We start from the raw sequence: 15,575 nt of genomic DNA on the forward strand, positions 1-15,575 counted from the left end.
TTTTTTTTAATAGGACACATTATGATAGAAATTTAAAAAAAAAAATGTATATGCATTTTTACTTTTAGAAACCAGTCTGTTTAGCTCTTTTACATCCACCATCTAAAATCTGTTACCAGGTTTGAGTCTGGCTGCCAACTTGAATTTTATTATTGCATCGTTTCAAAATTGTAAACATGAGAAAGAACCTCTAAAAGTGATCCCAAGATGGTGCGCCGATTGTTGACAGCTAGAGGTAAAATAAGACATTTTCTGATTTGCTTTCAGTCTAAGAAAGCTTCAACATCTTACATTACAACATTTAGTGTTAAAAAAAGATTCTTACATGGTAAAAGCCGAAAAATTAGAGTTTTAGTTTAAAGGAAATGGTGGCTGTTTTGAGCTACCAGTATCGCAGTACACATCCAAATATTTATTATTTAGTTTTAATGCAGCTATAATACTCTTTCTGCTCTGAACATAGAAGTGCTCCTTAGGGCTGCTGAACAGGTAGAAATTTCTGAGAAATTTGGAAACTTAGTGCCGATTCCTCAGTCTTAATATAACACGTGCACAGTTTACGACGCCAACCCTTCGATATACACTCAGTTTGTTTCCAGTCTGTCACAGCCTGATGACTGCACAGGTGTGTGGTGGCAAATTAAGAAGCTCAAGAGGTTTATCTAAAACAAGGGCGTTTCCACAAAGTCAACCTGGACAAGACGACAACGAAGATGAGTCATCTTCCTTTGTTAACCCGAATTTTTATGATCAGTTCTTGGTTGTGTTTGCATAAAAGCAGGACACTCGTTTGTCACATATATATCCCGTAAAATGTCTTTTCAACAGCCTAAACATTTGAGTAAAACTAGCATGAGTTATTAACTCAGTGGACTCTTTTCCATTCAAGAGTGTGGTGGATATTAAAACCCTGACCTTTAGTCTCATTTAGACATAAAATTAGGAAGGGAAGTTAGCTGCAAATTATGTGTTAGGGCAGCGGGTCCCATGGGGTCCAAACCAGCAGCGGCTGGCCAATAGAGGGCGCTTGGGCGCCCCACCACTCACATTACCTTGAATAAGACGTAAAAAAATAAATAAAAATTAAACAGTACATTAAAAATAATTCGAAATATATGTATATATATTTTTAGTTGTGTAAGATAAATATTTTATAGTTAATGATAAGTAAAGTTGTTTCGTTCTTCGACGTTGTCTGATTGGTGACGTATTTCCGCCCCGGGATGCAAAAATCTTTGTCCATAGACTCTCGTTAAGGGGATTGAACACAGGTGGGGAAGCTACAGAAATCACGATCTTTAAAAAATGAAGATGAAGAAGAAGATTGGCAGTAATATATTTTCCCATGACTGTTACAAAGAGATCAAATCAGTCCAAAAAAAAAAAAAGGATAATGGCTGAAGAGGCTCTTTGTTGCATTTCTCTGCCATGTTTGTTTACTTCAGCCAGCGTCAGTATCAAGTTTTGTTTTGGAGGTGAAAAGCTGAAAAAGGTTCAAAACCTTTCACTGCACTGGTTGAGTTGCATCATTGGCCTTACACTAGTCCCTATCTCACTGGGGCTGTGACTACCAGGAACTAGTTGGAGCCCCAGAACTGCGAGAAAATCCCCCACAGTTTGGGACCAGTTTGGACGGGAGTCGGCACACGCATTGACAAACCAAACCCGGCTCTAGAATTACCAAAACTAAACTAAGAAAAGCTCGAGACACCTGTGACAACTTTGTGACTCTTCACAGAGGAAATGTCTTGCACAATTTTTATTTATTTTTTAACATGTTCAGAAGTTCAGGGACATGAGAGCGGGGCCTCGCGACTCACGATTCCACGCAGTCTCTGGGATTTTCCGTACAACTGAGTGCCGCCTCGATGTACGAGGGATCGTTACAGCTAGGCTGCTTGAAACTCGTTTGATGTCATTTTTTTTGGTGACACCCGACAACGGAGGACACTGAGGTCACGGTATGCCTGGCGCTCGATCTATTAATTAGTCATAGCCAAGTTAAAAGCGAGCCAAAGGGCTTACAAGGCTTAGGTTACAAAAATAAAGTCAATAAAAGCAAGTTGGTGTGGCTGCAGAACAGGGCGGTTTTGAAGCAGCTATGACTCATCCGGTGACGTGGCTCCCTGGACAATCGATGGTCCGCAGTCTGCTGATGTGACGCCGTCGCTCGGCGTGACTCACCTGGAACCTCGGCCGGGCAGGTCCGAAAAGAACCGAGCTGGAAGCAGGTAGGCTCACCAGACGGAAAGCCTCTGAACTCGCGCCACGTCGTCCCAAGTATGGCCGAGTTGAGCCCGTGGGAAAAGGGGCTTTTGAGACATTTTGGAAGCTCCATCATGAATGCTTTTTACAATTTGTCACCAAGAACCACAGCCCGTTGATGTTCTAACTTTAAGGTGAAGAAGACTCAAAAAGAACCACCTCATGGTGTGATTTCTGAGCGAACCGAAGGGGCGAGGAGGTCGAGCCAACCCTTTCCTTTGTGCCGTGAAGCGAGGTATTAACAGAATCAAAATGGTCGACATGTGAAGAAGTAAGATTCGTGGCTTAATAATGTGATGAAGTGATGACATCTGCTCTGTGCCACCATTAAACGGTATTAACAGCAAGAAGCAGATTCATTACTGAGAGAAGATCGATGATGACACACAAGACCTTTGCATTTAGTTAAAGTAAAGTTAAATTCAGCGATAATCGCCAAACTGAGTTAATTTGTCATGTTTTCAATACGATATGAAGAAGACGTCCATCTCACATTTAACCTAACCTCTTTTGGTTCTGTGACGCCCGCTTCATTTCTGAAAGCTCACATCTCTGTGGGACCTGTTAGGACGCAAAAGCGACCCCATTAGATCACTAAGGCATGTCTAAATGGATCTGTTGAAAACCACAAAACCTAAAAGCTGTAGACTGATGTAATAACTCACAGTGCAGACACCGCCTCATTATTTTTTGCATTATTTAAAAAATAATAAAGGAAATTATGCATTATTTTGCATTTATAAATAAAAGGACGCATGTCTGGACTACAAACTATACGGCCTGTGTGGCCTCACAAACAATTGAGCAGATAAATGAATAAGGAGCAGAGTTTTATTCAAGTTAAAAAAAATCCTCTTTTTGTTGTTGTTGTTCTGACCATGCTGCCCCGCCATCTTACTTCAGGCAGGAAGCCAATCAGCTTTTCAGGCGAGTTAATGTTTTATTTAATGGTTCATACTCCAACCATGTTACTTTGAAAAAAAAATGAGAGAGGTAATTATTTGGTTTTTAAAAAGACTTTATATGCAAGTTATTCCTGTTTAAAAAGTCCCTGACACCATGATGGCACGGAGTGGCCGCCTACGTCACAACACGAGAGCGCGGATGTGTGTGTGTGTGTGTGTGTGTGAGAGAGGTTTACAGAGGGTGAGAACGAAAGGTTGGAGTTAAAAAAAAAAAAAGGAGGAAGAAAGGCCAAAATGTCACGCCTTCTTTTTTTTAATTATTAAAGCCCAGGAATCAGAAACGTCATTTTTCCAGAACTTTAAAAAGAGGCGAGAACGTGCGGGGACATAATAATAATAATATTAATTAATAATAAAAATAAAAATAATTAAAAATCTGGTGGATGTTCCCGCTTCCCTTCGCGCTGGCGGGCCGGGAATCACGCGCCATCGGCTCAGGGGGGGGTGAGGAGGGAGGGAGAGAAAAGGCTTTTACTGTGCATGCGCTTTAGGCTCTCCGTCGCGTGCACCCTGCCTCGCTCCCTCACACACATACACACACACACACAGCAGCACGGGTCGGTCGATGCGAGGCGAGCACGCGGCGGCGTGGCTCTCCCCTCGGCCTCCATTTGCCAGCTTCGCGCCTCGCGCTCGAAGGATTTCGCTTTTTTTTTGCTTCTTCTTCCTTCTTCTTCTTCTTCTGCCTCGTGCAACAGTTGTTGTGAACCGAGCGAGCTCCCGTCGCTCCGCCGGAGCTTCGAAGCGGGGGGTGGACAGGCTTCCGCCAAAGAAACCTGCAACTTTTTTTTTTTTTTTTTTTATTTCAATTATTTCCCAACTTGCAGCGTAGCGCGGAGCTGGGCCTTCCCTCTCTCTCCCCCCTCCGCACGCGCGAGGAAGAAAGAGACAACTCACGTTCACGGGACCGGCTGGGGTGAGGAGGAGGAGGAGGAGGAGGAGGAGGGGAGACAAACGGTAAGTCCGGTAAATGTCGCACATTAAATGTCGTTAATTTGACGCCGACTGACACCTTCGTCCCGCAGGAGAGCCGCGAATGTGTGAGAACAGCGAAGAGGTGGGGAGGAGAGGGAGGAGGGAGGAGGGGGGGCAACAAAAACAGGTAACCTTTCCGCCTCGTTCGGCTCCATTCCTGGTGCTGATTCTTGTCTTTGTTTTTGTTTTATTTTTCTTACCAAATAAGCATCATGTCCTCTGCTGAGACTCCGGGCAGCTGATTGGTCGGTCCACTAAAGAGTGGTCCACCATTCTCAGTCTGAGTCCAAAGTGTGAGAGGAAACTTTATTAAACAAGACCAAAACAAAACAACAATCCCGTGTGTTACTGTAATTGAACCAACTTTAATCGATTTAAAGCTCAACAGATATCGTGGTGAAACTTGACGAAAGGAGCCTGCTGGTTGCGTGGACCGGATGCTTGTTTCAAGTTAGCGGTGTCATTTAGCTTCTTGTGAAGGAGTTTCTCAACTGGTGGGCGGCGGGCGTTTTCCCGGGCGAGCGTACGTGAAGGACAGGGACGAGACGGACTTCCTGGTTGTTGGGTTACATCTATGCTTTGTGCTTGGATTAAGCTGACCGGATCGTTTTAACTGGACGCTGTTCGTAACACATCGACTGGCCGGCGGCTAAAGCGACGTGTTTTGAGTCTTTTCGAAACCGCTAATCGGTTGTTCGAGACTCTGGCTCGGTTTAAATAGGCTGAAGTTATCGAAGTGAAGAAATGTAGAAAATAGAGGCAATCTTTCCCACTTTTAGTCATTTTGGTTTATCATTAAAAACTTGTGGTTTTTGTGCTTGCGTTGTCCACCATTTGGCTTCAAACGGCACCGCCTTTTCATTCGGTGAATTTGAATCATCGATTTGGCGGGTGACGGTGGGTCCTGAAGCCCCGACCAGCTGAGAACAGCTGGGTTGAAGGAGTGAACGATCAGATAAATTATAATCTCTTCACGAGACGTCGACCAATGTGAGATTTTCTACGACTGATGCTGATTTTTTTTAAATTTAGGGTGCCAGATGGTTAGTAAACACCGATTTTCTTTAGCTTTTGTCACTGGTAAAGTCTAACTATGATAGTTTAGCTTAAGTAAACATAAACAACTCTTAGAACACCATGCACGCTTAAAAGTAGTGTCCTACCTGGCAGCCGAGGAAGTGTTCACAGGCGCGACTGATTTCCAATTTTTAAAAAGTCGCTGAATGAAATCGGTCTGCCGATTAATTGATCCGGCTCTGTTTTTCAGAAGGTGGGGGCACATGACTGTAAAATAGTACCTGCTGTGTGGTACGAAGTGGCTAAAGTCCCAGGTTTTCCTGACTTTTTGCTTGTTCTGAATGAGCGAGCACCTGTTGGGGGTGTCGTTTTTTTTTTCGCCTCTGGTTTTTAATTTTTTATTTTTTTGCCATTGTCGAGCGAGTCTCGATTAGTTCTGTGTTAATTCTTGCAGAGCTCAACGCTTAATAAATTGTCCCTCGGTTTCTCTCTCAGGGGCCAAATGCGGCGTGGCGATCCGAGCCGTCCGTGATGTCCAACTCTCAGCTCCCGGCCGTGGAGAACGGCCGCGCGGCGGAGGAAGATGAAAGCCAGTTCTCGGCTCCCCCGCCCCTCGTCCCCATCTCGTCCGCCTCCTGTACGGCAGCCACGGGACCCGACTTCACTTGTGACTCCATATTGGAGAGTAAAGCCATCGCCGTGGCGAGCGGCGACTGCGTTTCCGCCATCTCGTCGCCTGCTGAAGCGAGCCCAGCCAAGCCTGCTGAAACGTCCACGTCCACATTCGAAGACGCCACTGACCCGAGCCCAGCTACCTCACTCACTACATCTGCGTCAGACGCTCTAAAATGCTCGGCGACGAGTATTGTCGACGTGGCGGATTTCCCGCCTTGGTCGCCCGCGCTGTCGTCCCCCACGTTTGGGGGCCTGGACGCGAAAAAGGACTGTCCTCCCGTGCTGACGTTCAAAGGCATCAGCGTGACCCTGGAGAACAATAAGATATGGACGGAGTTCTCCGAATGCGGGACCGAGATGATCCTGACAAAACAGGGGCGCCGCATGTTCCCCTACTGCAGGTATCGCCTGTCCGGGCTGGACCCCGAGCGGCTGTACAGTCTGGTCCTGTCCATCGTGCCGTTGGGTCAGTTCAAGTACCGCTGGAGCTCGACCAAGTGGGAGGCGAGCGGGGCGGCCGAGCACCAAAGCCAGGGTCTGATCCGGGCCTTCTCGCACCACTACTCGCCCTGCCGCGGCTCGGAGTGGATGAGCTGCCTGGTGTCGTTCTACAAGCTCAAGCTGACCAACAACTTCCAGGACAGGGACGGCCACACGATCCTCCACTCCATGCACCGCTACATCCCGAGGCTTCACGTCATCCCTCTGCCGGACGGCGACGGGGGCGCGCCCACGGCCGACAAGCCCGTGGTGGCGGGGCCCGAGAGCGTCACCTTCACCTTCCCGCAAACCGAGTTCATGGCGGTGACGACGTACCAGAACTTTCGCATCACCCAGCTGAAGATTAACCACAACCCGTTTGCGAAGGGCTTCAGGGAGGACGGCCACAACCCCCGCCTGTACAGAATGTCCACACCGGCGCTGAAGACGGATGACGGGCCGCCGGATTTTAATCCTGCAGAACCACGGGAACACGAGGAGGACGTGATGGATTTGAGGTGGGTTTATAGGTTGATTAAATTTCCTATCAAAGATCTTATTATGGTCTGTTCTTGACGGTGGAACCCTGTATTTCCATTATGTGAGTGTCCTGATATTTACTATACTGTTAGACAAAAAAAAAAAAACAAATCGGTGGATTTTAGTTCCAATATCTTCTTAATGAAACCACACATTCACAGTTTATCAAGGTAACTAAGAATCCTTAAAAAAGCACATTTGTTGTGCAGTTTATAATACCACATTCTCTAACCTTTTCAGAGGATACTAGTTTTAAATTATGTGTGTTTTTATCTTCAAAACAAACAATGTACATATGATAATGTATCAGTATTTCGGAAACCCTAACATAAAGTAGGATACAAGCTTAAAATATTTGCTCAAGTTTAAAATGAACCATCTCAGAAAGCAAACCTGTTTAGATTCAAATCTATGACTGAAACTAGGAATGCGAACGCCATGCAATCAGATATTTATTTATTACACATTAAGTCCTGGGATATAAATTCAAACACTAAAGCTTGATTTACAGATTTGGGCTACATCTATATTTGTTTTCTTTTTCAGCACCGTCAATAAATAATAGCCCCATTAAAAAAAAATTAAATGCTGTGGATGGTTTTTCCAGATGAAACGACGTCCTACTGTTTACTCTGGATGTTTGACGGTCTTGCAGTAAATAACCTGCCACGTTCCTCGGACGTTTACCCCAGTTTCTTCAAATTTAAAAGCCCGTCCAAAAATATGTGGAACGTGACTCATCTTCCCGTTGAAACTTACAACTAGGAGCTCGGAAATTTCCATTTTCCAACACTACTGAGACGCACCATTAAAGTCCCACAGGTGTGGGTCCCAAACATGTGGCGGCTTCCCTAAACGGGGTCCCCCTGCTTCCAGCTCCTGACAAAGAGAGGAAGGGGACAGAAACGCAGGGATTCAACTGATTCTGCTTTTATAACATAAGGTGAACCAGAGCCAATCAGAGCAGAGCGATGTTAAGTGTAGAAAGAAATATTCCCTTCCTTGTTGATGTTCAGATGTGCTTTTAAAGGTGGCCGAGACGACAAAAATGTGTGTTTTTTCATTCCACGAATGTCAGACGCACCTGATAAGAACAAATAAAGTCTAGTTTGGTCACAGTAAGATGTCTCATTCTGTCACAAATCATAGTGCTTTAAGGCGTCGCTTTTTTGATTCTGAGCATCCATCCACTTTACCTGTTTGAGCAGAAATCAGATTAACCCACAGCTGTGTCCTGTCTGCCTGTCCGTCTGCCTGCCTGTTTGTCTGCCTGTCTGTCTACCTGCCTGTCTGTCTGCCTGTCGGTCTGCCTACCTGGTCCATGTTGACAGTCATACAGATCTGTAAATGGGTCCGATGCTGCAGAATGCCATGAAAAGCATCAGGGTGACTCAGACATAACACCAGGTTCAGCTACACGTCTGCCAGGTGCTTTACGTCATAATTAGTTTTCACCTAATGTTGTGTTATTATCAACAACAACGAGGTGGTTATTAGCTGTTCATTACTCTCCAGCCAGTTGAGACGTTTTCATAGCTCTTCCTTACGTGGTGTAGAGTCAGACGGTCCAGTGGTCTCACTAAATTGACCTTTTTATTTATTTTATTTTTACTTGTGGCCTTCAGCAGTTTCAGTAAAACTGACATCAGGAGTGATGCTGACACACCTGGCAGCGAGTATATATTTTCACGAGAGCGAGCGTACGTAGGTCACAAACTGAGGCTGCTGTGGAGGCAAACTTCTGAATGTTGTCTTAGGACTGATTAAGATCATCCACTTGGTTGAATGAATGAATGAATGAGGACAAGGACAGCACACAAAGCTAACAGCACAGAGCCTTTGGCAGAGCTATTTGCAGGTCAAATTGTAAGTTTCATTCGGTCACAGAGCAGAATTTTTTACTTTTTTGGCGTTTATCCGGTTGTATTTTCTGTAGTTCAGCAAATCTATGGGGACAAATGCCAGCAAGACGATGAGTGATTCACACAACAGGTTGTTTTACATCTTTTTATTGTTTGGACTGCCTTCAAAGTGCAGCAACTCACTGACAGACAGTCCTGGGTTGGAGATCATCAGAGTGAAGTAGATTTAAAAGCCCCGACTGGATCTCCTGCTTGACTGCGTCATCATCAGACGCAGGATTAAGAAGCACACGAACCATTTGAGACTGTGATGATGCTCTGTCAGTTTTTTTTTTTTTTTTTTTTAACTACGTTTTAAACTTAGACAAACACAGCCTCGGATAATCAAACTGTTGTTTCTTTCCAAGTAGTCTGGGGTTTGCAGAGTTGCCTTTGAACAAACGCTCGAGCCCAAAGCACAGCCCTCAGCCCGGCTGAGAGTCTGATGTGAGAAACTAAACAGGTCTGAAACCGTTCAATCACAGTCAGAGATGTTCGTGTCGGATGTTGCGACGCCATCTTGTTTTGATGTGGTAAATTAAGTAAGAGAAGCAGCATATTGTAACTTTTTATTTGCTTCGTTCAGTGATTCTTTTTCTTTTTTTGTTTCTTTTACAGTTCAGCGAGCGAAAACGCCGCTCCTCCTCCGTCAAACGCGCCAGAGAGCAGACTGGTGCTGAAGCCTATAATGTCCGACCTGTCTGGTAGTGGCGCCTCGTACGTCCCCTGCATGAGAGGCAAGCACGCCCTGGGTGAGGTCGTGCTCGTCGACGAGCGTCCCGCCGGCGAGGAAAGCACCTGCGCCGGTGGTCCTGGCTTCAGGGTGCCGTCCCAAGGAGCAGGAGTGGGAACGCGCCCTGCCCCCGGTTCCTCAACCTCCGCCCCGGCGTCTGGGCTTCCGTATCGCAGAAAGAGGAGGAGGAAGAAGGTCAAGAGGCAGTGGGGGATGTATTACCGGCCGAGATTGTGGAAAGCTGCTGCTGCCGCCGCCGCCACCCCCACTGAGGTCCCCAGCCCGTCGTTGACTGTCGCTATGCAACCGGAGCTGGATGATATCGAGGGCCTGCTGTTCGCATCGTTTACTACAAAGGTGAATCACGGGGAAAATTAAAGGAATGCATGTCGCCTGCCGCGACAGGCAGCAGAGTTTTAGACTCAGTCAGACTTCGTAAATGACGCTGTGCGCAGTCTCACGCTCAGAGGACGGGTTGTGGATGACTCTCAGCTACTACTCCGTCAGACCTTAGCTCAGTGTCTGTAAATCTGACTAAGGTGCAGCCATTTTTATGTTGGTTGAGTTATATTAGCTGTGGCAGCCGTCTCAAATCGTTTTGAATCCAAACGTAAAGGATTTGTAGATGTGCTGTACATCCAATGAGGGCATTCTTAAAAGCTTTAATACATGTTGTTCAGTGGTCTGTGAAATATTTTTGCCAACAGAAAACGTGCAGACGGAGTTGACTCCAGTAGTAATTGGTGAAATTTAAAATCTCCCAGCTACTTTCTGAGAGCTCCATTGGAAAAAAAAAATGGCCCCTGAGATGTTTTGCTAATATGAAAGTTAGCCTTTCAGTGGCGGCCGACAAACATAGCTGTGAATGAGGCCGAGCGCGGTCGGCGTTTCTCCAAAGAGCTCGTAAAGTCTTTAATCCCGAACGTCTTCGTGTGACAGGAAGCTCTGGAGGTTCATGTCAGAGACGTGCCGGCGAGCGTCTCGCCTGCAGGATCGCCAGTTTCCTCATCGAGGCCGGCGCAGTCGGAGGAAACGGGTAAGCAGTGGAAGGAGTCTTGTCTTTGTTTTCAACTTTATTTAACCAGGTAGCAATGTGCTCAGTTGCCACCCAGGTTTCTTGTGTGTGAGTAAACTCTGTGTGTCTCAGTGGAGGTGAACCCGGAGACGGTGGAGGAGAAGGTGGCTCGTCTGGAGTCGTTGCTGCTGACTGACCTGGCAGTGCTCAAACATGGACAGGCCGTCCATCCTGTGCTGCAGGAGGGTGAGTTCACGCCTCAGCGTGCACGCGGGAGACCGGCGTGAGCGCGTGCCGCGTGTCTGACTCGTTGCGTCCATTTTTTCTTTTTTTCAGTGGGGTTGAAGTTGAGTTCTTTAGACCCTGATGTGTCCGTCGACCTGAACTACCTGGGGGTCCGTCTGCCTCTTCCTCCTCCGGTCCTGCCTGAACACAGCAGTACGGCTCCACCTCCTGCTGGTGAGCTGGACTCCTGATTTATTGATTCATTGATTTATTTCTGGGTCACCTGATGCGAGCTTTGTTGAAGCTGAAAGTCTTGACTTGTCCTCTTCGGCTCTGAACAGTATTTCTGCTGTTTGACGAAAAGCAACTTGAACAGAAACACTTTCTCCTTTTCAGCCATGTTCCTGTTCTGGGTTTTGTCTGAAGTTAAAGACACAGAGTTTGTTAAATAAAACAGCTGAATTAAAGACATCTTTCCTCCCGAGGTTCAGTACTAGTCACAGCTTCTGAACAGTCTGGTTCAGCCGACACGTCCACATTTTCCCATCATAAATCAGCAACACATCCAGCGTTCAGTGTTCGTGATTTCAACCCAACCCCCACTTTTTACACATTTTTTATTTATTTCTGACAGAGGCATAACTAAGATGTAAATAAATGCGGGCTATACGACAAGAAGAACATGATTATTTGAAGTGAAAACTTTCTTTTTTTTTGCCAACACTATTTTGTGGTTGTCTGGGGAAAAGGAAATTTGTTCTGAGTATTTTTTTTGCCAGGAAACTGTTTTTTTTTCCCCAAACAACAAGTGGGAGCTCTTATGAAAGGGTGAACAAACATCCTGGAGCCCATTCTTCATTAACTCAGGTCTGCAACCTTTACAATCAAAAGAGCCGTATCTGCCCATTCTTTACCTAAATACAGACACAACGCAGCTCATGAAGGTGTTATAGAAACACTATATATATAAAAACAAGACTAAATAAATATACCGCCTTTTGACAAATGCAAGTCTATGTGAGACCTGGATTTATTAAAAAATAAAAATAAAACGTAAGCTTGAATCCTGGTAAATTATTAGAGGGAGGGTAATATTTAGGTCAGATTGTTGGATGTTTATTTGTGACTGAATGTATTTATTTCAACAAAGGCAGCAACCATCATTTAAATCAAGTCTTTTCTTATTTCCGTTATCAGAGTAATTTGCCATATTTTTGCAGAACTCCTTATTTCATTCACTTGTGTTAATCTGTGACATGTGTGCAAATCTGCTGGTTTGTTTCCTCTCAGTAACGTTCCTTAAATGTGCTGGAAGTCAGCTTAATGAAGTGGTGAACCAAACAGTAGCTCAAAGGGATCCATATTTCTTCATCACTTAAGTTTAATTTGCAGAAGATTGAGCAGAAAAAAACCCTGGTAAATGTCGTCTTTTCTGCTGTAGTCATGAGTATAAATACTACTTTGAGTGAAGTACTGCAGAGGGGCCAAAGAGCTGCATGTGGCCCGAGAGCCACCGCTTGCAGACCCCTGTTTATTAATTATGTTGGAGCTTCTGTCAGTTTAATAGATAAAAACTGTAAGACTACAAACCCTCTCATGGCTAAAATGAGCCTGTGGGGACGTGAAGTTCATTGTTAATAATGCAAAGAATTACGTGCGTCCCGCTGTAAAATATGAAGTTCAGAGGGAAGCCATTAAATCAAAATATATTGGATCAGTTTAGGAGAAAAGGTTTAGTTCTGACTGGATTGATGAGTTGATGACCAAGACGGACGTGGAGCTCTGCTCTGAAACGGCTCCATCCTCCAAACGTTTCGCCGCGGGTTTCAGGCGAGCGCCGCTCCGTGAGACTCAACGCCGCAGCTCGACGGGATTATTCCGGCAGGAAGTGTCCGAGGTTGCAACAGCTAATCGCTGCCGCTCACACGCTGGCGGCGCGGAGAGCTCAGTTCAGCCTGATTTCTGTCACGAAGGCAGCAGCTAAACGGTCGAAAAAGCAAACCATGAGTCAGTTTAAAGCAGACGGTTTAAAGAACCGTTCAAAGCCGGGTTTTAATGACCGACGTTGCTTTTAAAAGGTTAACAAAGCCTTTTTCATGCTGTAAGTGTTAACTGAAGCCTAATGCAGCAGGTGTCTTTGTGTCGCAGACGAGGGATTACCCTTTATCTCCAGAACCGGCAAGACGAGTGACATGACTAAAATAAAGGGATGGAGGAACAAGTTCATAAGGAGCCGAGAAACATCTGCTTCTAATTGTGATGGTAAGATTAACTTGTCTTCTTGTAGCTTCAGGGCCCTTTTTTTATTATTATTATCAAGGATTAGTGCCGTCGTTCTAATTACTGAAAGATAAGCTGAACTGAAACCAGATTCGGATATTTGTTGTCGTCGTTATTCTCCTGGAGCGAATTAAAGCTCCTGCCTTATTCTTCTCTTCCCCCCCTCGCTGAAGAATCGCCGAAGAACCTGTCTGCGTTCTGCAGCGACATGCTGGACGAGTACCTGGAAAGCGAAGCTCAGCAGATCAGCGAGCGGGCCGCCGCCTTCTCCACTGACCCGGAGAGCTCGGTGGTCTACCAGCTGCCGGCCAGGAGCGCCAGCTACGTGAAGACCCTGGAGAGCGTGCTCAGGCACCGGAACGCCGCGCCCAGAGGCCCCGAGGGGCCCGACAGACCGTGCCCCCTTTCTCGCAAGCCCGTCCCCGAGTCGTCTCTGAGGACCGCGGCTTCCCCTCTGACCGGCCCGGACCCCCGCACCCCAGCTGGGCCTCAGACCCCGCCCCCATCCGCACCCCCGGACTCCTCCTCTGGACTTTCTTACAGTAGTTACGTCTCCCAAAGGTACGAGAGTTGTCTTTAAGGTTTGTTTCCTCTGCCCTGAAAGTTCGATATGGTTTTACGCTTCACGTTTTCTTTTTCATCGGGTCTCTCCTTTTGCTTCAGGTTATCGACAAGCCAGGCAGGAACCTGTAAGAGGTCGGCTCAGAGCCAGGCGTGGGCGCAGAAAGCTCCAGGCCTTAGCAAGGCCCAGCTAAACCAGGTCCTGGACGGAACGCTGCTGACTCCGAGGAGGCTGACGACGGCTCTGACCGCCGTGGTGACCGACCAGGTCTGCTCCTGCTCCGCGAAGGGAAGCCGTTTCCACAGCTGCGTTCCAAAATAAAAAAAATAATAGATGAATATTTCTTTCTTTTTAAACAGACGTCGTCCGGTCAGGTCGGAAATGCGGCGCCGCTTGCGTACGCGGAGTGTGGCCGCATGTGCTGCCGGCTGGGCTGCGTGTGTTCCAGCCTGCAGCACCAGGGGAGAGGACCCATCCACTGCCGCCGGCCCGAGTGCATGTTCGACTGCAGCTGCTCCAACCGTAAGAGAAATGATGCAACTGTCTGTGTTCGTCTGTTAGCGTAATATCTCCCAAACCAGCGGAAGGGTTTCAGGGAAACTCTCAGCATGCACATCGACAGCCGATTCACTGTAGGAGTCAATTCAAGGTGGCTGCCACGATGCCTCGGCCCTAAAAAAGAAACCAACACAGTCACTTTTTATTGATGTTGAGCTAAAGTTTGTCAGGTAGTAGCTGAGAGTCGCTTCCAACACGTGCTCCGAGCACGGGACGAGATCCAGAACACTAAGTTTTCTTCGACATTTGATCAAAAATGACAAAATAAGATGATCGTGGTTTCAAATTTGGGCCTGAAAGTTGGCGGGTGACTGCTAGGCCTTTAATATTATGTGTTCTGCCTATTTGGTTTTATTATATTTTTATTTTATTGTGCCTGTTTGTAACTTTATTGTTATGGCCAAAGTCGCAGTGTGCTTTCACTTAAATCTGATTTACTTCTTAGGTTCCTAATTCTGCAAAAATAATCCAAATGTTTGTGTCAGTTTAGCTGTTTTTTTTTTTGTTTCCTGTCGTTTTTGCTTTTATTTCTGATTTCCTATGTGTTCTTTTTTTTTTTTTTCCCTCCCTCCCCCCAGCTGGGACAAACGTGGAACAGACGGCCCAGCCTCGCCCGGGTTTTAACGCCAAAAAGCTGTGGAACCGCCACATTTGCGATCGCGACTCGGACATTCTTCGCGTTCCTCAAAGCGCCGCCGCGTCTCTGCTCCCGGGGAACGTCCAAACACGCGGCAGACCTCATCTAGCACCTCAGGTTTACAAATAAATAAATAAATACATCCAGAATTCTCTTTTATTTAGGAGGACGTCGCTTTAAAATCGGCCTCTTTCCCGATTTCCCACAGATGCGCGAAGAGGATAAGGACCCCGTGTACAAGTACCTGGAGAGCAAGCTGACCTGCGCGCGCGTCCGAGCGTTCAACAGCCAGCCTCCCCCTGTTGTCACCCTGGACGGCGAGATCTCCGCTGCCGTTTTCAAACCGAAGGATGCAACGAAACCTCCTAGCTCGTCTAAGAAGCACCCCAGACCTCTAGTGATACATCAGAGAGCAGGTAAAGTAAATAACTGTTTTTTTTTTGTGTTTTTTTAACGGGGGTGACATAGTTGGGATATTCGTCACCGTTCGCCTCCATCGCTCCTCAGACGAACACTCATCCAACGACAACGGATCGCGAAGGCAGATCCATATCCACTCGCTGTGCCAGTGGAGGAAGGACCGCAAGAAGGTCCTGGAGGGTTTGTGCGAACGCATGAACCAGGACCGGCTCCATCAGCGTTTCTACATCGGGCCGTACTGCGTCAGCCCGGTCGCCAAAGTCACCCTGCAGAAACCCAGCGGCTCGGTCGTCATCTACAGGGTGAGTCCCCCCGTTCAGGAGGGGG

The 15,575-nt window shown here is 46.7% G+C and overlaps 1 protein-coding gene across 2 annotated transcripts in view; it reads left to right on the forward strand.

The window, feature by feature from the left end:
- Positions 1–3,688: 3,688 nt before the first annotated feature.
- Positions 3,689–15,575, forward strand: part of magl (MAX dimerization protein MGA-like) — a 20,859-nt gene continuing 8,972 nt past the window's right edge. The window contains exons 1-13 of one of the 2 annotated variants that reach the window (XM_017409284.3): positions 3,689–4,187; positions 5,718–6,895; positions 9,437–9,908; positions 10,491–10,587; positions 10,699–10,812; positions 10,903–11,025; positions 12,940–13,053; positions 13,245–13,632; positions 13,735–13,900; positions 13,993–14,155; positions 14,770–14,945; positions 15,037–15,244; positions 15,336–15,550. In XM_017409284.3, coding sequence (XP_017264773.2) covers positions 3,711–4,187; positions 5,718–6,895; positions 9,437–9,908; positions 10,491–10,587; positions 10,699–10,812; positions 10,903–11,025; positions 12,940–13,053; positions 13,245–13,632; positions 13,735–13,900; positions 13,993–14,155; positions 14,770–14,945; positions 15,037–15,244; positions 15,336–15,550 — 3,891 coding nt within the window. In that variant the 5' untranslated portion in view covers positions 3,689–3,710. Of the gene's footprint in view, positions 4,188–4,225; positions 4,333–5,717; positions 6,896–9,436; positions 9,909–10,490; positions 10,588–10,698; positions 10,813–10,902; positions 11,026–12,939; positions 13,054–13,244; positions 13,633–13,734; positions 13,901–13,992; positions 14,156–14,769; positions 14,946–15,036; positions 15,245–15,335; positions 15,551–15,575 lie in introns of those variants that run through there. The other variant, XM_037981632.1, reaches the window with a different exon arrangement.

This window comes from Kryptolebias marmoratus, linkage group LG19 (genome assembly GCF_001649575.2).
Source record: "Kryptolebias marmoratus isolate JLee-2015 linkage group LG19, ASM164957v2, whole genome shotgun sequence".
NCBI classification, from domain to species: Eukaryota; Metazoa; Chordata; class Actinopteri; order Cyprinodontiformes; family Rivulidae; genus Kryptolebias; species Kryptolebias marmoratus.